Source organism: Phalacrocorax carbo, chromosome 5 (assembly GCF_963921805.1).
Source record: "Phalacrocorax carbo chromosome 5, bPhaCar2.1, whole genome shotgun sequence".
Classification (NCBI taxonomy): domain Eukaryota; kingdom Metazoa; phylum Chordata; class Aves; order Suliformes; family Phalacrocoracidae; genus Phalacrocorax; species Phalacrocorax carbo.
This window is the reverse complement of record NC_087517.1, coordinates 57,862,141-57,887,477: the sequence shown is the minus strand read 5'-3', so window position 1 is coordinate 57,887,477 and position 25,337 is coordinate 57,862,141. Positions and strand designations below refer to the sequence as shown.

The following is a 25,337-nucleotide window of genomic DNA, read 5'->3' as shown; positions in this document are numbered from 1 at the left end:
ATTAACTGTAAGTTGTTTTGTCTTCATAACTGGATATCAGGCTTACCTTCCTCTATCAGTGACTGAGAAAACAAGCAGAAAACCCTCCCCTGTCCTCATGTACTGTTCACGCATGGCTCCAAATTCTTCTTGTCCTGCTGTATCCAGAACTGAACATAAGCAAAGCATCGATTACTACAGTTTATGTTCTTAGAGTATAGAGTAAGAAAAAAAAAAAATCACTCCTAACTGGATATTGTGAGAACCTCTCCTGTACATCATAACTAAGCAGAAATCACTTTTCACATATATTATTGGATCTTTGCTAAGATTCCCAAGTTCTAAGGCTGACTGAACAATTCAAGACCTACCAAACAAACTGAACAGAGTTTGGTGCACTTTCGCTAATTCAAGACCAGCAGAAACAGCTGGAAAATACTTAGAGAAACTTGGAGATGGGGGTTGGGAGGGCTGCTGTTTGTCCTTAAAGAACTCACTGACAAGGGAGAACTGAAACTTTTAAAGCAAAGCATTTATATTGCACTTGGGAGAGGCAGCACACAACAGCCAAGCAATGTGTTTCTCATTCCACCATGTCACCCAGGTAACTGCCAGGAGTTACATAAATTCTCTGAGTTTTGCAGGCAATAAGGCTTTGGGAATAATTCTTTTTTAAAAAAGTTCAATTTACTTTGAAGAGACACTTACACATACATAGGCATAAGCACTTCAAATCCCAGGTATCTCATTAATAAAACAAAGCTCACTAGCTTTTATCAGCCGCATACTTACATAAAACACACATGCTGCACAGTTGTTCACCTGCATTACATTTTATGCATGCAGATGTTAACACAGACACCGACAGCTACACACTGTTAGTACTATGCTTTAGCTAGGCTACTTACTGTCCAAGCGCGCAGCTCTTTCATCTATCACACATTGCTTGGTGTAGGAGTCTTCAATCGTTGGATCATAATCCGTAACAAAATAGGACTGCAGAAAATAAAACAAGTTTGTGCGTAAGACAAGCACATACAGGACACTCATCGAGTAAGGTGCTAAAACTGTATGGTTCACAGTTCAGGGAAGATGAGCAGGTTTTACCTGTGTACAACCGTTTGCCACTTTATCCAAAAAGATAGCAGGTAATGGCTTTCTTATTCCTAGTAAACTCTCGTAAATTGTAGAAATTACTAGCAGAGTCACTGGATTTACTGGATTCCTACAGAATTTCTAGCATTTTTCTAGAAAGTTCTGGTAACTCCTAGAACTTCCCAGCAGGAATCCCCAGAAACTTTTAGTTTCTAGCATCTTTAAGGTCTCTAGTAACTGCTAAGTTTCTCTGAACTTCTGGTAGTGTTTACGAGTTTTTTGGAATTCTCAAGTTTCCAGATTTCCTCCCCCGCTCCCAGAGCCAGTAATTTCTAGGAAGTGCCAGGGTTTTCCCAGCTGTTTCAAAAATTCTCTAGCAGTTTTATAACCATTTCTAGCAACAGCTCCACACAGCACAAGTGACACTTAGTTTGTACGTGGAATAAAGTTTAGTGGATCATCCTTGTTCCCAGGATTCCACTCCTGGTTTTAATGGCTAAGCACACACACCCTCCAAAAAGACACCTCCTGAAAGCAGAATAAGCCATGAAATGCCTGTGTCACCCACTGCCTAAGCACGAGACTCCACCAGATACTGCCAGTCTGTTACTTTTCACCCGAACCACAGAGCAAAGCACATTCTGGTACACCTTTCTAGAGAGTGGGTGACCTGGTATTGACTACTGGGGTAACAATACTATCTGAAGGCGACAAGTTTAGACTTAAAGGATTAATTTTTAGCTTGCATGCAGTCATAGCGAAGTTATCTTCACCCAAAACTAAAGCACATAATAAATCTGAACACTGATCAAATTCCTCCTCTTCTGCTTGATGCAGTGGGCGCTGGGGATGTGTACTACCCTGACTGTTCAGAAATGAAGCACATCAGGCATGCATGTACCCAGATGAATGCCACGGGAAGTGAAGGAGTACTGCCTGCATGTATTATTCAGCTCTGTAAGCCAGTAAGGAAATAATAGTTTAAAGCATTCCATATTGGCTCCTAGGAAGCAAAAAACAGGGGGTCTTGTTCTTGCATTAAGGAGATATCACCAAAAATACGGTGCATTTCCTTATGTCAAAACTAATAGTTCTCTCTTAAGCGTTTTTCCCATCACACAAATTCAAAGATACCAACAAGGCACTGCCCTGTTCCTCTAAACTTACCAAAGTCAAGTTAACAGATGTCATGGTAGGGAAAACAAAGGAAAAGGGGGGAAAAAAAAAAAAAGAAATAACAAATTACAGTACTAACCCACTAACCTTCTTCAGATATATCACTCATCAGTGCAGAATACAGTTAACTCCGTTCTTGCAGATACAGTTTTATTAGTGTGGTTGCTCTTGTCCAATTTCAATTGGGAGCTGCCCACAAGGGCTGGCTGCACTACTTGGTCCTGACTTCACCCAGCTGGCTCCCACCATTTGGGGGAGGTCCATGCCAGGTTTCTGGTTTAACAGCATGGACGTGGTTTCCCCAGCAGCGCTCATCGACTGAGCTGCAGCTGCCTTATTGGGAGGAACACATCACCAGTTGTAATAAGCTTTGCCAGCTGTGTGTACTATATATAACCTATGCTCATATACCACAACCTCACCATCATGCAGTTGGCTACTGGAAGAGTACGTACAGGTTGCTGTTGATCTACTCATTTAGATCTGGCACCATACCGAGAAACTCCTGACCCCTAGAGTAGAGACACAGAACAGCTCTGCACACCTCCTTTGCATTTTAAGTAGACATCAGTAAGCTGTCCTCTCAGGATACACCTACACAGTAGGCTCAGTTGCTCTGCATCAATGGCACCACTTGGTAACCAGCTACATTTACGTAGCAGTAACATTAAAACAACCACGCCACTCTCTGAGAAGGATAAAATCCTAGCATAAAGTTCTGTCCCACCAGAGATAACTGCGACACATGAGATGCTCTAATTCACCTTTTTCTCAGAGTGTTCTGTGTAAGTCAAGTTGCTCATTTCTGGATAAGAAATGGTTTCTCCTTTGTTTCAGAACATTTATCTAGGCTAAGCAATCTTCCCCCTCCAGCCTTCCCCAAAACCCCACTCACCCCCCAAAAAAACCAAACCAAAACCAAACGCCTCTACCCCACCAAAAAAATTCAAACGAACCAACAGGGATGTGACCCTAAATGGAGCACAGAAACTTCCAAGTTTTCCAGCAGAAGAGTGCTTATCTGCAGCCAAGAGAACATCTCACCATGGAACAAGCCCCCAGAAGTTGCCTCTTTACCTTGCTTCTCTGAAGGCTTAAAGTGGAAAAACCACAGCGTTCAGAACTGTTCTTTTCTTTTGCCTGTATCCATGACTCAGAAGGTATTATCCAGGAATAAAAGAACAGACTTTGAGGAATTAATTTATTCATAAGTTCTAAATTAGGACTCAAGTTCTCTGTGGCCTTTAACAATCTTTGAAAGATGGAAGAGAAATTCACTTATGTGAACATACAAGTAAGTAAATAAAACCATTTAGAGAATCTGACTTCAGAAGGTAAGATCACAAGGAAGGGTATTTAAGTCCTATGTTTCATTAAGGAGACAAAGTGGTATTTATATAAAAACATTAGGTGACTAAAACGTGGTATCACTATCAGTATATCTAGAAATTCAGGGTTCTGATTTGGAAGATAAGGCACGCACACACTCTGAAGTTACTCCCTATCTGTCTCAGGCTTCAACTTTCATTTCTCTATCCTGCAGAAGTAAAAGATACTGTCTGACCCTTTACACCTATAAAGCGGTAAACTATGCCAAGTTTTAAATAAAAGGGAGAACGTGGAATCAATTTATTTCACTCTCATGAATCAGTATCAGTAGAACACCTAAAGCAGCAAATTTATATCCAACAAGGGCAATATTTTTCACTGACAGAGGTCAGAAAAAGAGAAAAAACATCATAATCTCAAAGGGATTCTTCATGTTTTCTTTATTATCTGTCCAAGGGCCAAGAACTGCAGTGGGTTTTGTGTAATCTCTAGGGCATTTCTGTGATTTCCCTCTACCCTTTTTTGTTTCTTTTTTTTTTTTTTTTTTAAATAAAACAAAAAAGGAAACTACACACAAATTGAGAGCACCAGACTAGGTACAGAGACATGGAACACAGTTCTTCCCTCAAAAAAGGGAACAAGACTAAGTTGCCCTGATCCAGCATCAGCCACATCTCAAATTTGGAACGAGCAGATGCCAGAGCTTCCCCCGTTTAACAAGCTTCTTCCGAACTATTTCTTCCCTCCCATGGAGCTGCCCTGCCAAATCTGCAGTCACAGCTACTAGAGGAGAGGTTTGCGAGGCAATTAGCATTGTGGTTTACCTCCAGGCACTGGACAAAACTAATGTGCCTGAAATAGCTGCTAAATTTGAAGGAGTCTTCCCAAATTGCACTGGGACTATTTGCTCCAAGGAGCACATCAACCACAGCTTGGGGGCCTTATTCAGTCAGGGTTGATTTACAAAAATTAGGTGCAGCAGACACAGTGTTTATCAATCTGAGCAGAAACGGACCTTACTGCTGCTGTACAGTCAGTGTTTGAAGAATTAAGGGAAAGCAGAGTACGTCCTGAAATACTCCACGAGGCTGTACCTTGACTTCTGAATACCATCCTGGGACAGTGGAAAGGCACCCGCAGACCCAGCAAGCCCAAGAACACACATCAGTGTAAGTTGCTTTGTAAACGTCAAGGAGTTTGTGGCAGAATCGCTTAGAAGACTAAAAGGACTGCAATTCCAGCAGATGCAAACCACTGCCAGCCTCCTGGTTTTAAACTGACACCGAGTCCAGACAAATTACAGAAGCACGCATATGCTTAGCACAGCAATGCTGTCTGACGCCACAATTTTTTTAATACCCAGGCCTGCCTAGTGCTGTCTCCTTTATGAAAGCTGTATGTGCAAGCCCTAACACTTCAAAGCAGTTGTCCTGCTAAACAACAAAATACTAGAAAGCTTCAGCAGGTGTCTTGGATGCCAGCTGGTACAAAACACACTGGACCACTCTCTGGGGTGATCGATTACAGACCAGCTTGTCAGATCCACTCTTCTAAGAGCAGTGGAGTTTCTATCATGAATTGGAGGAGCTAAGCCTCATTCAGTTGGCTCCACCACAGCCAGACACTGCCTGCAGGAAATAATAAGAAACTAAATTTCTTCTATGAAGATAGTAACTTGAAAATGCCCATGTTACACCATCCCTTAATCACTAGCAAAATCAAGGCTCTTTCTACCCACCTCCTAGAAGGGAAATGAGAAGCTAAGCCCAGTAGTCTCATCAACCATTCAATTTACCCAAAATATTACGCAATAAGTTTTCTAGGTTTCCTCTTTCTAAGACTGCTGAGGCAATCAAGGCCAGAGACGGGAAAGCCTGCCAAGGATGCAAACCATTTTGCAGAGGAGGAAAGAAAAACCCAAAACAAAAAAAACCGAAAACCAACATAAAACCCCATCCCTGCACCACCTGTATCACTTGCAGCTGGGCAACCCACCACTACAATCCCTTCCTATACACACACTTATCTTAAAATCTATTCCAAACACAATCTCCTGACCTTTGCAGGAGTTTCTACTTGCAGTGCTCAAGAACAATGACACTACTATACTGAATACTGCTCTAACAGTCTTTCTCCATTTAAGGTAATAGTAATCCCTAAATCATTGTTGTAATCACTCAAGTCTTTTGGCAAGGACAACACGTGAAAAATCAGCTTTCAGTGTATCATCTTCCCCCTTGGTTATGCTGCCTTTAATACACCTAAGGGAATTCCTCCATTAGCTGGACTCACAAGCTGAAGAGTCCTGCTACATAAATAAATAAAAACAACTACTTAAGTGAAGACATCTTACATGGAAAGATGGAGAACCCCTGGTAAGTTTCACAGCTCTTAGGCAGCTTTTCTTATTTACTCTTCATAAGGTCATCAACAGTCCACAAGCCAGAAAAACACTGGATTACATTTAAGTTTTAAGGCAAGAGAGAAGGCAGGTTCTATCAACAGGGAGCTGCTATAAGCTGCAGTCCAGAGGATGGTTGCATAGCGTGCTTCCTTTTATCTTTACACAAAGCTTGAAGGGCACACAACAAAAAGCTGCCCAGCACAGTGAAAGCACACCACAAGTTAAAATGAGTGGTACCTGCCAAAATATATATTCATCCTTGCTGTGCCTACAATCTCCATTTATATTTACTAAGTATACACTCAATGTTTCAAAGAGTCACTAGTTGCTTATTTAAATTTTTTCCACATGTTTAAATTTTTGGTTTCAACCCCGTGAAGGCAAGGAAATAGAAGGGTTTCCACCCTCCAGCTGAAGTTACAGACCAGCTCTGGATTTAAATAACATCTACAATTTCAGCATTGCAAATAGCCCCAAAAATCCTTCCCGGCTATAATTTCTAAGTCAGAACTTAAAACAAACATGTCGGTGAATGCTATACACCAAAGCTTCAGCTGTAGACTGGAGTACTTTCCCAAATACCTGAAATACACGATCCCAAGACATCTCCCAGGCTGTAAGTGGTACTTGACAGAGTACTTCTTTTGGCAGTTTCTCCTTTGACTACCACTAACATAATCTCTTTTCTAGTTTCCTCCTCATTTCCTCTGCACTTCACCAGTAACATTTGTCTGCTTCTGTACCACTTGATGGATGTGAAGTCCAGTTCAGGATCTGTAGTGGCATGTCTTCGCACCATGGGCATAGAACAAGTAACGGTATCAGCTATAGCCCTATCACACACCACATTGATCAGAAATACTTAATGCAGAAAAAGACAGAAGCCTGGCCAAGTTCTCTTTTAAACACCTTTCTTCATTTAAATTAGTATCTCTGACATTTGTTCCAAGTTATAGACAAAGTCAGTGCCAGCATTTAAGACCAAAACTATAGTACCCTGGCCAGCTAGTAGGACTATACGTAAACACCTTTTTGAGGTACTTGGCATCACAGTAAAAGCTTTCTCAGACCATGAGTTAAGACCTAAATGACGGACTGCATAAATCAGTTTGTAACCTTCAGCTCTTTTACCTAAGAGTAGTGACATGGCAGCCAAGTCCACATGACCAGTGTCACATTGTGCCTCCAGGTTCCTCCCGGTTGCACAGGAGGTTAAAGACCATTTTGAGGAGCTTTACTCTATATTTCTGTCCCTGTCCCTAAAGGAACACAAACAGGTTCAATGGCACCAGAGACATGCTCCTGGAGGACAGACGACAGTAGCCTGCCACCTCGCTCAAGCACTATGCTGGCCCAGATACAGAACTAACCAGCCCAGCAGAACTGGTAATTAAGCAAGGCAGCTGCTAGGACCTCAGCACCTGAAGAGATTAACTGAAGAACCCCCTTTCACACAACAAAAGGAGGCTTCTCAAGTAATTTCTTTAGAAATATTTGAGTTGGCTGGCTAGAAAACAAGGAAAACATGCAGGAAAAAACCTGAACTGACTTCTGGAAGCAAACACTTAAACCCAGACTGCATTCCAGAATAAAGGAATGGACACAGCAAAACATACAAGTCGAGTATTTTACAGAGCCCCATGTACTTGGGTCATGGGGGGGGAGGAAGAACCACACCAAAAAACACCAAAACCCCAACCAACCAACGCACACCACTGATTAGATAGCCTTTGACAAAACCCCCAACCAACCAACGAACACCACTGATTAGATAGCCTTTGACAAAACCCCCAACCAACCAACCAACGAACACCACTGATTAGATAGCCTTTGACAAGCTTGTTACATACTTAGGATGTACCTCCCCAAGAGCAGGTGGTTCACTAGGACCTGGTGTTTCCAGTGCCAGAAAGACTGCAGGAGCTACCGACAGCAAGCCAGCACCGTTTTAAACAGAAGTGCTTGAGATAGCATTGAGCTTGCTTTGCTCGCATGAACAGTCACCCTTTGTAGAACGAGGGGAAGTATTTTGGTGTTGAACACTGGGGAGAGTGGGGGACCAAAGATCTAGAATTATGCTGATAAAGACCAGACTGCAGAGATAACCAATAAGACACTGAATCATACTACAGAAGGCCAGGTGTATCCTCGTCCAATTATCCCATATTCATAGGAATCTTTAAGAGTTACATTCTTTTAATTACACAAACAGTAAGAGCACCTGTTCCTTTCTTCAGAAAAATACAAATTAAAAGGTAGTCAGTGCTTGTAAGCAATCAGTGATGCTTCCCTCAATTTACACTACTTCCTGCTGTTCTAATGTATACTGCCAGCACTGTTACAGCTATCCAGGGAAACAAGTACCATTTGGAACTACAATCACTGCAATTATCCAGTGATGTGAAACCCTTGATAATTTCACAAACAGTGAAAACCAAGACACAAAGGAAGAAGAGGATTAAAGTGAAGTTATGGTGAAAGGAAAATGCCGTGATCCATATACAAGCTAAACCCTTTGGAAATTAATACACAAGTTGAAGTGCCTTTTTATCTGTTCCTGAAGAACTAGCGTTATATATACATATAATACTGGTATTTATGATTAAGTATATGCTTCATCAAATCTTAATGGTTCCGTTCAAAAAGAAAATTGTAACAGAATGCAAAGTTCTTGAATAACCCATGGCGCTCAGAGTGCATCCATTAGATTATCTCCAACACATAATCTGAAGACAGAAGAGATACACATCTTAAATTCTGCATAAGATATGGTGGGTTACAAAAATAAACATCTGGCTTGGTTAAGTATAGATAAGTCGTCTTAACTTTTTATGCAATGCAAGGATTGTCAAGAGCTTGTGCTTGGTCTGGAAACACTAAACAAAGCATGAGTTAGTCCTATTACACGGCCACAAATTATTCTCTCTCTCCCTCTCTGCCCTTCCATATACAGTGATCACTGAATGAGCACATCAGAAAACAAAAACTAGTAAGAAATCTGTGTTCAGTGCATAGGCATATTTATTGCACGTAGCCAAATATAACAGCTCTTTTCTTTATTGGCTTCATTGTGGTCACTACCCAAAGCACCTAAAAAACAAAACAAACTTTGCTTCCCTCACAGGTGTCGGGGAAAAATGAGCTAGGATGGGGGGAAGCATGGGGAGAAGGGGTATAGAGGGTAAAGTGTTCTCAGTCTGAAGACTAATACGTATATCGGAATTCTGCCTACAGGTCTTTAATTTTCGTATTTCCTAAATGAACACTTGAACTTCATATCCATAAACACACTCCTTTCCAATGATTTTTCTCTAGATAGCCTTCAACAGTTTTAATCCACAGTTCAGCAGGACTGACTTGTGTTAGGGATTTAACAGCCACATTGGTTCTGGAGCATCAACTTATTGTGCAGGTGACACAGTGGACTATGACTCAAGAAGAAGAAAGACTGAAATCAAACTGACTTTTGTGCTCTGAAAGGGAACATCTATCAGCTCTTTATACCTTTCAACACTCCTAAAAACCTGCCTGTTAGTTTTTGGCCTTTCCCTAATTGCTACTTACAACCCCACCTTGACTGCAGCAGCAAAGGAAAGAATCTCCCTTCTTTTCTCCCTCAAACCTGGCACTCAAGGCATGACCTGCAAAACAGCTCAAGCTTACAGGTAGAAACCTGGAGAGCTTTTAACTGCTAAACAGTTTATTACAAGATTCTGTGAAAAATCTAAGAATCTACCCAGAGACAGCAGATTCGCTGGGGGAAAAGAAAGCGTCTGTGAAACAAAACTAAGGCAGCCTCTCAGTGCATGTTCAAATCATAGATGTTTAAAGAATAAACTATTACAACTACTTTATCTGCAAATATTACATGCCTTTTTGCTAGCATCCTGCCAAGCTTAAACATACTGGTAGGGTAACTCTTGTAAAGCATTAATGCAGCCTCAACATTTGAATTATGGACAGAGTGGGTAGTGGTTACATGCATATAACAAGAATACCAATGAGAGTGGGTTTTTTTTTAAATACATATTTTGAAATGCATGTGAACATATTTTTAAATATGATCTTCCTTAAAAACAGCAGACATACTTTTTTTTTAAACAGCTTTCCCATTTTGAACTCAAACTGAATCTGCACTGCGCTTACGTCTTCGTTCAGTTACTAGCTTACAGCTCTCCACACTGTACATCAGCTCAGTATTAGCAGCTCACCAACCTGTTAACATTCGCCTCCCACTATAATTATCATCAAATTTCTCAAAATTAAACCACACCAAACACCAAGTACACTCACACAGAGACCTGTAGTAGGCAATACATGCATTAAACGTTGGCCTCTTGAATACTTCCTGGTGATGCAGTTTTCATTGTTCAAGATCAGAGAATGTACACTTTCACTGTCTGTTAAGACTTCTTTGTAATGCCTTAAATTAATGCCTTTTAAGGCCAGTAAGCACCTACAAAGTTCTTTGAAGGCAGCTATGCAATTTCTCAAGTTGAAACATGTCTGACTACAAAATGTACTCTACACTGCAAGCATAGACGAGTCTTTATTTGATTTAATTTCATTTTTGCTTCACAGTAAATGTGTGCAAGAGCTGTGAACACAGCAAGTACTTCATCTTCCTGATCTTGGCCACTTGCAATTCAAGGAATGTTTAAAATATTAGCTTCATACTATCTTTTAATCCATAAAATGTTATCAAGTTCAGGCAGTTTTCAACGTAACAGCTCACACAAGCTCTTCAGGACAAACTCAGTTTTTACCTGAAGCAGCCCATTATATCTTTTAAAAAGCGCGTATCTGATTTTAGAATATGTGTATAACCAGATAACGAGGAATATAGCTGTAAGTGAAAAGAAAGTAAGGTTACTTAAAAAAAATCCCCTGGTGAGGCACAAGTAAAGATACTGAAATACCTTTTCTCAAATGTATGAGATCATCAAAACATCTCAAGATATAGGGTGTATTTATAAATCAAGGCTCTTACATTACAAGTACAGTAACAGGGTAAGACTTAATCAATTAAAACAGCTCTTCAGTAACTTAAACCTAACTAAAACAGTCAGCAACAGACTCCAGGTTAGAGGCTATAAGGAGACCCACCTTTAGGGCATTTACAGTCTCTTAAGAAAGAAGCCACTTCACAACTCCTTGAGGAACATACTGGAAGAACTGAAATGCAGAATCGAAAAGTTAATACCATGGCAAAAAGAAAAACAAAAAACCACTCTTGAAGAGAGTGCAGGTACTAGTGTCAAATCAGAACCTTTAAAATAGGTTCATATTGCAAACAAATTGCTCATTAACTGGACTTTTCAGATTGTCTAACCTAGGTTATGAACATTTGGCCCCACGCAATTACATTAATGCAGTAAGAAGCTTTACTAGCCCAAACAAGCCAGTAAAACAAAGCCTCACGTCAACAACTCTAGTGCATTTTAGCAAGGTTAACTCCTACACTTCATGTGTTAAGTACCCGAAAATGTTTGAGTCCTGGGACTCCACAGCAAGCTGAGGTAAGCAATTACTGAAGTTAATGCCTTGCTTATTATTAAAGTAATAAGTAAAGAGCTGTATTAGGTAGGAAAAACCTTTTCCTACTACTACATTTCAGTTTTCTGCAATGCCAGGCACTATTGTCAGTTGTGTAGGTTTGTAATAGCTCGAAAGCAGATGTTGACTTGGACCACAGTTCAGCAGAAAGATCCAAGTAGAAAACCTGAGGAAGGTAAATTCTTCACTTCTGCCTCTTAAAAGATTTGTTTAACACAGATATACAGCCAGGTTAGCTAGTCCATTAAACCCAGAGCCTACAGTTTTCTAGAATGATTTCTAGGATTAAAAATTATTTGCAGGATAGTATTTCACAATACAATCAAACTACATTAGCAACTTCCTGCCAGTGGAAGAGGGAGGTTTTGTCACCCCCACTCCAGACCTCATCTGCAGTATGATCAGGAGAACACAGTTCAGATTGCTAACTAAAAGCTTAGAGAGTCCCCCACCCAAACATCAGTCAACTGCAACAACCTTTAAATGTCCAGACACTTCAGGAAAGCTCACAGCATATCACTAAAAGATGCCTTTTCCCACAACTCATACATATATTTTATATAATGTGTTTATTAATTTATATATTAAAAAGTGCCAAACAGGGACTGAACCAAAAGAGTGAAAACATCTAGAAGTTTTCATCATACCACTTGTTCTGTTAGAGAAGAGAGACAGAATCATTAACACATTGTAATTACAAGTTAAGATGATCCTTCGGAGCCCTTAACACACCTCATTTATACTATGAGATCACTCTAGTCATAGATAGCAATACACTAGTTCCTGTCCTATTTTTGTTTTTTTATTACTGCAGTTAATACCATGGAATTTTTGAACACCAGCCTGGGTAATGTCCAACATGAAAACATTCAGCTTCATTAGTAAAGTCTGGAGTACTTCATTTTTCGAAGATTTATTGACTGATCATTAGAAGCTAATCATTTAGGGAAAAGCTACAAAATAGCACTTACATCTAATAAGAACTATCATGTCAGAAGGTAATGTGAGAAACTGAACTAAGGTATTGTTTATTAAGACTTATGTTAAGCTCAATGTAAAGCATGCGAAGAATACCTCCCAGGCGTGCTTATGCAAGATAACCATCAGATGTCCAAACTTATCGACAGAGATAAGACAAGCAACCCCATATCACCAGGAAGCAGGAAACGACCCCCTAACAACAACTGAAGCATGCGAAAAGTACCTCCACTATCTCATTGAACATGGAAGTAAAGATGTATAAAGAGAGACTGTTTGAACTGCTCAGTACGGCAGTTGGCGGAGCGCAGACTCCCCTGCCGTCCAGCGCTGTATTTGCTCATATTCTACTTGCTACAATTAATAAAATTCTAATTGGATTATGATCCATTGTGGTCTCAATTTATGACAATTTGGTGCCGTGACTCGGATAAGGAACGGTGAGCTTCTGTCCTCCGGGGAGGCGCCCCGCGGCAATCCGCGGCCCCGCGACCGACAGCTTACCTCAACCTTACCGACGAACCTAAATTCTAGAATGATGAGCAAAGGAGAAACCGGTAAAATCCCATAAAAATTCTGTGCACGGGAGTCCGGACGAAGACGCAGGGCGCGTAAGTATATGGCGAATTTGTTCGCGGGTTTACCGTTCGGGCGGGATTGGGTTTCCTGGAATATAACGAGTGAGAGGTTCGCTATATTGAACCAGGCGAGTGCGGACCCTTAAGTACTGCGTTTCCCATCTCCCGCGAGGGACTGGGCCAGGAACAAGGGGAACGAGTGAGTGCACGCTTGTGGATATTCCAGAAGATGGGGGCGAAGGGCAGCAAGCCTTCGACTCCCATGGGAAAGGTACCCACTGTACCTAAGAATACCCCTCTGGCATATATCCTAGACAATTGGAGATATTTCCCTGGAACCCTAGGGAAAGATAAACAGAAAATGATAAAATATTGTACTAGGATATGGGGAGGGAAGAAGATTTCTAAAGATGTCGTTTGGCCAGTCTATGGGTCAGAAGAGGATTGGGTCAGACAACAATTAAACCTCTGGGTTAACAATAAAAAAACCCCTTAACCCAGAAGAGAGTCAGTATGCGGAAGTGTGGCTAGAAAGACCGAGAGCTAGACTTTATCCACTGAATGAAGTAAAAACTGAACAAAAGAAAAAGAAGGAAGAGTTAGACGAAACCCTTCTAACCCCCCCTCCTTATATTTCTCCTCCTGCTCCCGCAGCCCCTTCAGAGGTCCCCAGAGTGCCCACTCCCCCACCAGAATCGGAACAAGGGTCTCCCCCTCCTCCTAGACGCATAACTAGGAGTCAAAAAGGGGCAGCTCAGATGTATCCTTTAAGGGAAATGCCCATGGGGGGACCCCAACCTGTGATTGGATATATTTTTGTGCCCCTAAGTTCGGCTGACCTACGAGATTTTAAAAGAACCGAGATGGGAAACCTAATTGAAGACCCACTCGGAGTGGCAGAAAGATTAGATCAATTTTTGGGACCAAACCTTTATACTTGAGATGAGATGCAATCTATCCTTGGTCAATTATTTACTACCGAGGAAAGAGATATGATTAGACGAGCAGGAATGAGACTGTGGAATGCTCAGCATGCCCAGGGACCCCAAGCAGATATTAAATGGCCACTCCAAAGACCTAATTGGGATAATCAGGATCCGGTGCATAGAACTCATATGCAGGACCTGAGAACTATAGTAATTCAAGGGATTAGAGAAGCAGTACCCCGTGGCCAGAATATCAATAAAGCATTTAATGAAATACAAAAGAAAGATGAGAGCCCTACTGAGTGGCTGGAACGACTGAGGAAAGCCCTTCAGCTGTATTCTGGGGTAAATCCAGACGACCCTTTAGGGCAAGCGCTCCTCAAAACTCAGTTTGTGGCAAAATCATGGGAAGATATCAGAAAGAAGATTGAAAAGTTAGAGGACTGGCAGAATAGAGGGTTGGATGAATTATTGAGGGAAGCTCAGAAAGTCTACGTAAAGCGGGAAGAAGAGAGCAGCAAGCGACAAGTAAAAATGATGGTAGCAGCAGTCAGAGAGGATCGCAAAGGGCGGACTGGTGAACACAGATCTGCTGGAACGAAACAAGGGAACGTGGTAGTAAAGAAGGAGCAGAGATGTTGTTTTTACTGTGGAAAGAAGGGACATATAAAGACGAATTGCAGAGAAAGGATCAGGGATGAGGAAATATTAAAAACGGAATAGGAGAGTCAGGGGCTCTATATCTTAGGGGACCGGAGTCATCATGAGCCCCTGATAAAATTAAAAATAGGTCCCCATAAACAAGAGTTCACCTTTTTAGTAGACACTGGGGCTGAGAAATCGACTATTAGGCAAATACCTGAGGGATGTAAAGTTTCCCCTGAAAAAGTACAAGTAATTGGGGCAAAAGGAGAATTTAAGACAATAGAATCGGGCCCCCTGAGTGCCAGCTGGTCGGCTCAAGCCTGTGAGCTGTACGCATTGTGGAAAGCCTTAGTGTCACTGAAGGGAAAGGATGGAACTATATATACAGACTCACGCTATGCGTTCGGAGTAGTACATACCTTTGGGAAAATATGGGAGGAGAGAGGATTTGTTAACTCACAGGGAAAAGAACTGATACACCCAGAATTAATTCGGCGAGTTCTGGGGGCATTGAAAATACCAAATAAAATAGCAGTTGTACATATAAAGGGACACCAGCGAGGCACGAGTTATCAAGTTAGAGGAAATAATGCAGCTGATACAGAAGCAAAACGAGTAGCAGGCAATTATAGTACGATTTTGACTATGCAACAAGTACCTGTTAGTAATAATTTGAGTTTTGAGTCTGCAGAAAAGGAAAAACTAGAACAAATGGGAGCTAAGGAACAAGATGAAACAGCTGTCCGGACTGCTGAGCGTGGATGGACTCATGCTAGTCGCATTAAAGGCCCAGTGACGAGACCCCACTGGAAAGTAATCAGTACTCCAGGTGACACCAAGATAACTCTGAAAAGATAACGTAATGATAAGAACTTTAGTTGATTATTTTGCCGCATTACCTTTTGGTATAAAGTGTATATTGCTGTTTATATTTGCTATAATTATCTTTTTTTAATCTATTATATATGGAAGCGTACAAAGTGTGTTGAAGGAAATTGCTAAACTTATGTAGTAACACAATATTGAATATAGAGGAAAAGCTAATAAGCACTTTAGATATACAAATTAGATGCAATCATTTGAACTGCGATTGTTATCCATTTGCTCGTTGCAAGTGTAAGGTATGCCAGGATAAATGGTGGACACACTGTGAATATGGATACCCTCCGATAGGAGTTTGCACACAGTGTTGGAAAACCCAAAGAACTCTCACTGAGTGGAAATTAAAAACAATTAGAGTCGGAACAAGAAATTATTCGAGGATCCCATGAATGGTGGAAAGTTTTGCCAAAGGAATAAACCCTTAGTATTATTGTTACCATTCCAACGAATCAATCCCCTTTGTGGTTGAAATTTTGGCTACAAAGTGCAGAAGGGAAGTACTAGCTGTGTCTTGCTTAGTCCCATTAGTTAAAGCTGCAAAGTGGGAGGCCTATATAAACAGGCAGAAAGCCTGAAACAGCTGTTCTCCTGAAGATTTCCCTTGCTGCCAAGAAGATGGTACACCCCGTGGCTCGAAGCAACCGAGTCGACGGGCGAGGCAGAGGAGGAACAAACTGTGGAGAAAAGAACCAGAACAATGAGACGCAAAAGCAGCTATGGTCGAACTTCCCCAAGACTGGTAAAAGTGTACTTAAATTGGAAAATTGACAGACACCCTTTTTCCTGGTATATCGTTAGTTTTATTATCGATAATAGCCCAAACTCCGGAAAAGGTTAGATCAACGTAAAAAAGATCGTGAAGCGGGCAAGTTATGGTATGAAAGCTGGTTTCATGTTTCACCTTGGCTAACCACTTTGTTGTCTGCTTTAGCAGGACCGCTTATTATGTTGATTCTGGGACTTATATTTGGACCTTGTATATTACGCTGTATTTTACATTTTATTAAAGAACGGTTTGACCCAGCTAAATTGCTTATTTTGACTACAAGGTCTGAAGCAAAATATAAGAGTGTATCTATTAATGAAGATGACGATTGTTGTGAATGCATTATGCCACATAAGAACTATGATTGTAATTGTGAGATATTACCTTGTGAGTGTTATGATAAATGTCGGAATTGTGGAAGAAGATTTGCCTGCAGTGCCGAAAATGAAAGTAGTGTCTAATAAACAATAATAGGATAAAAAGAAAAAGGGGGGATTGTGAGAAACTGAACTAAGGTATTGTTTATTAAGACTTATGTTAAGCTCAATGTAAAGCATGCGAAGAATACCTCCCAGGCGTGCTTATGCAAGATAACCATCAGATGTCCAAACTTATCGACAGAGATAAGACAAGCAACCCCATATCACCAGGAAGCAGGAAACGACCCCCTAACAACAACTGAAGCATGCGAAAAGTACCTCCACTATCTCATTGAACATGGAAGTAAAGATGTATAAAGAGAGACTGTTTGAACTGCTCAGTACGGCAGTTGGCGGAGCGCAGACTCCCCTGCCGTCCAGCGCTGTATTTGCTCATATTCTACTTGCTACAATTAATAAAATTCTAATTGGATTATGATCCATTGTGGTCTCAATTTATGACAGTAAGCACAGTTCTAATAGCTTTATTTGCCCAAATTATGTATTTGTTCAACTCCAACCTTTTGGCCTGAGACTAGACTGTCTAGACTCATTTTATAGACTACAGACAATTACTATAATCTTTAAGTTTTCAAAGTGCCATAACCAGAAGTGCCAAGAACACTCAAATGGCAGCTGGGATATTTAGCCATTTTCATTAGCAAGGCTAATTATTACTAACCTTCCCCCAAAATCCTTGTCCAGCTAAGAAAAATACACAAAGCAGTTATCTCTTTGAGTCATGAAAATTTTAAATCATAATGAAACAATTAGTTGCCTACCTGTGAAATAATGGCAAAAATCAGTTAACATGAAAACATACTGGGCAACTTCCCCTTTGAAATGGGTATCTGAACAGCTTGCAGGTGTCAAGCTATCAACAAAAAGTTAATGCTAAAAAAAGCTAAAATGGCGATTACATGTTAAATACACACTTTTAATACAGGAGGTTCTTAAGTTCTCGCACCACAACAGACACGGCATGAAACCCGTACCAAAAAACCAGGCTGATCAACTCAACGCGTGCGAGCCTCATGCCGCAGCCCTGCCAGCTGCGGCAGCTCAGCAGCCGGAGTACCCACTGTGCCCCAACACCAGGTACTTCTGCACAGCCGTATCACTCACCACACTGTATTCTAAGACAAAAACATGCTTTCCACCTCCTGAAACCATTTCTCAGAAGTTTGTGGCTAAACAGTAAAACCTCAGACGGGGAGAATTTGTACTGGTCAACAAGTGTTTTCTTCCACGTGACCTGTACTTTCAGAATTAGCAGCTCCTGGCAGGGCCAGCACACAGGCTCCCCCAGGGACCAGGAAGGAGAACAGAGAACCTCTGTGCCAGTCACTCCCGAGTCCAGCAATAAGCTCCATAGCCTTAATGTCCCCTCTGTGAAGAGAAGCTTTTCAAGAGATTGACATTTCAGTGTCAGTTTTTTAACCCAGACTCATTGAGAAGTACTCATAACCTTAGTTTGGTATTTAGAAGCAGACAACAAAAAGCTTAAGAGCATTTTTTTGTCTTGTCTCCAACCTAAGGTGTCAGGCTAACTACCTAATTGTGAAAAGAAGGGAAGGGGATCTCTTCCTAGGTAAAGCAGGCTGTGTAAACCCTTTTGTGCTAGGCACAGTGTGTTCAGATCTTCCTGGCACACAAGCAGTCCCTTTGTTTTGTTCAGCTGCTTGGGCATGGCATTTGACACATCTGATTCTGACCGGGGGTGGGGAGGGAAGACCAGACTTGGTCACTGTCAACCAAACTTAGCAGAGCACTGTGAGAAGTTACCCCACTCCTGAAGCAAGACAAAGAAATCCTACCCCATCCCAGCAGAGAGATACCTGACACAGATTTCAGTGATGCAGGCTGACCTGAAATCATTAAGAGGTCGATGCCTGTCGAAAAGCACAAGTATTTTAAACAGAGGTTAGTCTCATGGATGTAGATACTACTGCTTTGTAAGTACTTGTTCAAATTAATACGTGTATTTTCAAAAACTCCAGGTTTCTGTAAGAACAAAAGATTAGAAATCCAAGATATGGAGCTCAAGGAACCTGCAGCATGGACTCGTGTAACTGATACGAAGCTTCAGCTGGACAAACCACTTTGAAAAAAAGTAATACTGAGTATTTTCCATCAGATACCAGCAGAATATAATGCTCTTTACAGCCTAATCAGCACTTACAGAAAAGTTAAATCTTAATGTCCTTGGAGAATGTCTTCATAACCTCTCTTACTACCACCAGCAGCAGATTTCAAGATCAAAGGGTATTACTCCTTCACATCTGACAAGTGTAATTCAGACTGGTTTTCTCATCAAGTGGTAAGTTGCAGTACAGTGTATGAGGATTGTTTACAATGGGAAATGTAGCATTTAATTTCTGACCTTTCAGAAGCAAAGCCGCATGCATTGGAACTTTTACATTAGAGACAATAAGCTTAAGTTCCTGGAAGGAATACAAGAGGTATTAGAGAAATTTTTATCCTAAATAGAAGAAAAACAACAAGCAAAAAACCCAAACCACCAGATTCATGGTTGTGACAGCTTAGAATTTACTATTCCATATTTTGTGCCAGTGTCCCACAAGTCAACCCAAACATACAGTCCTGCAGTAGGTTCAGCCCGTGTTTTATTTCTATTTGAGGTCTGTGCCCATGCCTGTACTACACTTACATCTATACCTCAGTGGCATAACTTTTAAACTTCACTTTTAAACGAGCAGATTTGTAGACTAACCCCTGAAGTTTACATACAACCTAACATTTTCTGTGCACCTCACCCCCAATCCATACTTCCTTATGCTTAGCTCCAGAGTATCAAACCAGGCAGTACCTATTTTACGCAAATTATTTTTACAGCATACACAGAGTGGCATCAACATCAGAATCGCATGACAAACAAGGGGGAGATGCTTTCCTGGTGTAGGACACACAGGTGGCCCTCCCTTTTGTTTCACCAAGCAATGGGCTGCACACAGACACACCCCAGCAGCGTGGCAGTCACGAAGCCAAATCATTCACAAGAACATTTACAGAACCAAGTTTTTTGAGTGGCCTTATCCTCCCAGTTAAGGAACACTTCAAAAGCACAACGTGACCGATATTGCTGCAACTTACATATGGGGAAACATGTACAGACTCAAATTCCAGGAACCAGAAACCACTGAGTGGTTTTACAGTTGCTAATCCTGATATGCGAGCAAGATTTCATAGTGCAAAACTGGTTACAAATACTGTCTTGGTAAAATTAGCGTGGTAGCTGATCTACAGGGAAGAGATCCTAAAGCCCCAGTAAGCACAATTCAAATGCTCTTAAGAAATGCCAGAATAATCAGCCCCAGCAACTTTTAAATCTAAAGTCAAAAGAGTGTCAAATGGAAACATGCTTACATTCTCAAATTTTATTAAAAATGCTTTTACATTCAGTGTTCAGTCTACTTATTTAGGTAAGCCTCAATTTCCATCTAAAAAAAGCATATTTACCAGCAAAACATTTGCTTATACTAAAACCAACCACAGTGTTTCTTCCCCTTTGTCTCTGCACCTGCAGGTATAGTAGCGCACTTAGTCAGCATCACCCCGAATCACAGGGCAGGGAAACATGTAGGAAACTCAGAGGGAGCTTACTTTTTACTTGGAATTATCATAGACACTGAGTGGAACAGAAGAAGATAGAGATAACCGACATTACTTAACATCTATGGCATTCACAATGTTAGATTAATATTTCACAGGACCTTTGAGCTAGAGGACCAAAACAGGTGTTAATCCTGTCTTTTATACTTCTAGAGAATTTATTATCTTAACAACAAGGACTGTTTTACCGCAGTGAAAATATAATTACCTCCAAACCAAGTGCTGTTATAACAAAGGAAAAAAAAAGCACATCTCCTATAAGGCACCATCCTCATTCAATTAATAGAACTCAGTGACAGAATACAATAAAGACTAGCATTAGCAGACTTGTTCTCATGTTAAGATCTGCTTCACACTGTACAATGCCACAGACTACAGTTTTATGTGCAAATACCTACTTTCACATTACGAAAAGCCACATCTATTACAAACCACATCAAGAAACTGCAAGCAAACATTCAGCTGAGATGCTACACAAGCAATCACCACACGCAGTCAACAAATGTTTTCACCGTATGGCCATTTATGGTAGCAGTAAAGAAGGCAAACGAAATACTGGAGCAGTTTTACACCAAGCAGCATCACTTCCCATGGTGAAGCTGATTCTAAGTAACAGATAAAAAAACATGATATACATTAAACGCTACATCCATAGACAATCCCTCATTGTTTGAGGAATTAACAGTTTGAGCCAGAAGCATTTGCTAAAGCCACACAGACCTTAGGATCACTGGAAGGCAAGGTCTAGTATTTTCTTCTCTAATATCCTGTTCAGCCGTATGTTAGAGCAGGTTCCAGAACAGCTCTCTACTCACAGTTTGTGAGTGAGGTTTCTCCAAGGGGAGGGAGAGCTTAAATATCAAACTGAGCGCAAACACTATAGACACTATAGTCTCATTCAGAGGCACACAAACTACTAAAAGGAAACAGTGCTTTATTTCTTTTAAGAGCTGGATGCTCAGGCAAAACTTCAGCTCTCCATTAAAGAGCTTTTCTCATGAAACTATGGGTGTTGCTTTAGCGAAATGCCCTGTCCCAGCTAGAAGAGGACAGAAGCACGCCCTATTTACCTACAACAGACATCAGCTCAATTCAGTTAGGCAAAATATTTTTCTTCTTGTCCTTTTGCAACATTGTAGCTTTCTATGCTTATTTAAATCTGTTTGAGCCCAGTCTTCTGTCGGAATTTCTTATTAAGAGGAGCACAGCTGAATCTTCAGAGGCACCCACCTATGTCCGTGCAAAACTTTAATGAAGTGAAATTTGATACAGAGCTGTCCTTAGAGTCAATTATTCATTCCCTCTCCTGCTACTCCTGTTGTGAATAAAACACAATCTTGTATTTTAGCAGGCTTCCAAGTTTTGTGATTCTCCTATACCATACTCATGTTGCCCAGTCATCCCATCCTCAAGACTGGCAGGCTTTTGGAGTTTTAAGCCTGTTGGAAGTGTGAACTTCAAAATTAAGGGTTCACATTCAGATACTGCAGTTTAGTAACAGCATATAGTCAAGATTTGGTCTGGGGGTTTCCAGCAAGGTGATTTCCCTTCTGTCCCCTCTGTGCTCTCATTCTTACAAAGAATTTACATAAATTCTCAAATAAACTTGTTTTCTAAACTTACAAGCCGCTGTCAGCCTGCGGAGCAACCAGATCACATGATTTACTTCATTTACGTTAGAAGATACATGCCACCCTCTCTATTTACTATTCCTTTATAGACATCAGTTGAGGAGAAAAGCATCACTATCTGGAAGACACAGGTGCACATCATACGAGTACAGGTTATGAAAAGCGTTAGTAAACATTATCTAAACCATGTACAAATATGATCAAAGTGAGGAAGGACAAGGGCTGATGAAAAATAACTCAATCGTGCTAGTTGTATTTATCCACTTAAGACAAGTTAGTTCCACTACCTGCGGTACGCTCTCTCCGATTTTATGATTACTAACTTGTAGGAAATCTTCACTGAAGTAAGCTACCTTCTTGAGGACAGATTCTGTCAACAGCCACTGCCACAAAAGCAACTTAGTGATTTGTTCATTACTAAGATATTTTGCCTTAAAAAAAGTCACTTCTACCAATATTCTTAGAGCAGACAAAATGCTCAGAAAAGAGGATACTAGTATGAATCCAACAAACAGCACAGAAAGTATTAGATTTCTACACAGGCTAGTAGCTACTTACAAGGAAGACCCTTTTTGTTTATCATCTTAATGTGACAAAATGAACTTACACTATCAAACGTCATGATCAGCTACACTATGCTAGTTCACAGTCTTTCAGCTTGACAGGTCCCATAAGAATTTCCAGGAGGAAAGCTGTTACTCCCGAAGTGTAACTTGGCTCTTCTTAGCTGCCTTTCAGACCCCTTCAAGACAATCCATGCATTCCCCACCTTGCTTCTGGAGGCCATAACCCAAGCAGAGGCCGATGCTACAGTGCAGAAGGCACAGCAACAGAAGAACTAGCTATCCTAAGCAAAGTGCAAGAAGAAAGAAGGCAAACCAAGAGTTTCTGTAGCATGGACTGGAGCAATTATAAAATCCCCAAACAAAAACATTAGAAACAAATTCAAGTTCTCCTCTCTCCAAGCAAGCTCACATCAACAAAAGAAGCTGAACTGCTAATAAATAAATTTCCTGAGCCCAATTCATAACATGTACAGAAGTATACTAAACTAGCTAAATTCATTGCATGCAGCAGCCCTCTAGCACTGTAACAGGTTAGCAGCACCTGAAAAAGCAGCTTTATCATCCATCTAGTGGGAAAGACAGCTTAGAACACCTTGTCCTGAAGGAAAGAACATACTCTCTCACCTAAAAGCACTCATTTTCATTAAGAAAATCTATCCAGTAACTTCTAGATTTGAACTGTAAAGTGCAATATTCTTCCCTGATCTGACAAGCACACACAGTCAAGTATGACTTTAAATAAATCGACCATATTGTTATTTTTATTGTTTCTTGAGCAAAGAACTTACACTTTGTTTAAAGCTATAAAGAGGCAGCAGTACAGTGAATGCCATCTTAAAATGTGTGAGCAGTGTGCAAAGACCTTCAATTTGTTTACTTTCAGAAGAAGGTTTTAGAATGCACAGGGTTTGATCAGAGGGGTTTTTTTGGTTGTTTTTTTTAAAAAAAAAAACACAACCCTACTGCTATTTCCGCTCCCCTATTCTACTGAGTAGTGATCTTGTGGTAAAGGCATTCAGTGAAGAGAAAACAGAGCGTGGAATGCACAGGCAGCCAGCCTTCTGCACCCGAAACCACAGGAAAGCACATTAGTTTCTCTCATTTTTATAGATTAGAAACAGGTTCTTCAACTTCATCATACTTAGAATAATGGGCTATTCAGTGTTGTTTAGATTTCCACTAATCACAGGTGAAGTCTCTGGGCAGGCAGTACATCAGTAAGACAAGCAGAAACCCTTCAGAAGATCTATCTTCTTGCTGGTTAACTCGTACGTAGCCAAGTGTGAACATAACCTCTGAACGCAGCATTACCACCATGCAGCTGTCAGCTTTTAACAAGCAGCAAAGCTAGTGTTATTTACAAGGGCAGAGTGGGTGCTACCAATTAAAGGCAAGTAGTTTCTCTTCTGAGCTTTCTTCCAGCATTAGAAAGTATTCTAATGTAAATTGTAAGTCTTCTAGACTCATTTCCTGTGCATGTGTCAAAATCAACCTTTCATAATGACCAAAACTTAAAGCTGATTAGATAGGCCCTATGCATTAGGAATGTGCTGAATAGAATCAAGACCGCACTGATGTGATGTGTTGGGTTTGTTTGTTTTGTTTCAGATTTTTTTTTTAAGAAAGAAAGCAGAGTTACAACAGAGTCTTCTACAAATATATTTTGCCCCTGACAGCCAACATGCTTCAGCTTTAGGAAACAGTTGTCAGATCCTGAGGATAAAACGTAAGCACCAATCTAGGGGTATCTTCCTATGAATCACTATGGTAGCCCACTGCCAGGGGAGCAAGCTGCCACCGGTTTGCGACAGAAGCTGACAAAAAGTCAGTGCTCCAGCTCGGAGGTGTTCACTCAGCAGTAACAGAACTAGCATACACACAGGGTTTTGCCCAGGAGAATCAAGTACCAAGAGTTTGCTAACCACATCTCACATACTTTATGGACTTAGGAGAGGCCAGAGGTATCATAATCCATTCAAGGAAGAAGTTACAGAAAGATGATAAATACCTAGTTGAATAGTCTTAAGCAATCACATTAGCATCTCATAACAACTACTAGCACTGGGGAAAAGCTGAGATAATTTTAAATTTCTCAGGCCACTTGACTGGCATGGAAGTACTCATGTACAAAACAGCTAGCTAAATTACACACAATGCAGTAATTTTTAAGTTTTAACATAAACTGTTCAGCTTTACAGAACTCAGTCTCAATTATCTAGTCTGAAGCAAGTGGCTACAGCTTAAATTATTCATCTTTTGCAGTCACCCTGAACAAATTCTTCCAGATCACCACCTTCCCTCTCACAGGGAGGCAACCAGCACCTTTTCCAGAAGACCATTTCGAGAGATGCAGAGCTTCTATTTTCTTCACAATATTTGTAAATTGAAAAATGCAGAGAACACTATTTCAAGGTGCCTTTTTAGCTCTTAAGCTAGAAAAATCCCAAACTCTTAAACCTTGAGTAAAATCCCTAACTCAGTGGGATTTTAAGACCCCAAGTCACAATTCCTCTGAACAGACATCCAGTCAGCAGAGATCATATTATTTTCTAATTCTGCTCAAAGCGAACAATTCTATTATCGGTTTCCTTTTTTGGGAGAAGAGTTCTAGTGTGTCAGTTGAAATATTCAAGTCCTCCCACAAAACAAGTCAAAGCAGCTATGGAGGAGGGGAAGCCACTATTAAAAAATGTGTGGAATGTAACCTACTTGGAAGAAGGCAGAAAATAATGGGACAAGGAAGTCTACTACTTCAGATCTGAGGCTCTTTTCCC

General features: G+C 40.7%; 1 protein-coding gene across 3 annotated transcripts in view; it reads right to left on the bottom strand.

The window, feature by feature from the left end:
- The window catches only part of RRAS2 (RAS related 2), a 49,262-nt gene that overhangs the window by 12,055 nt on the left and 11,870 nt on the right, over positions 1 to 25,337 (bottom strand). For 2 of the 3 annotated variants that reach the window (XM_064452644.1, XM_064452647.1), the window contains 2 exons: positions 888 to 975; positions 47 to 149 (listed from right to left, as the gene is read on the bottom strand). In XM_064452644.1, the coding sequence (XP_064308714.1) occupies positions 47 to 149; positions 888 to 975 (191 nt within the window). Of the gene's footprint in view, positions 1 to 46; positions 150 to 887; positions 976 to 11,089; positions 11,159 to 25,337 lie in introns of all 3 variants that reach the window. The other variant, XM_064452645.1, reaches the window with a different exon arrangement.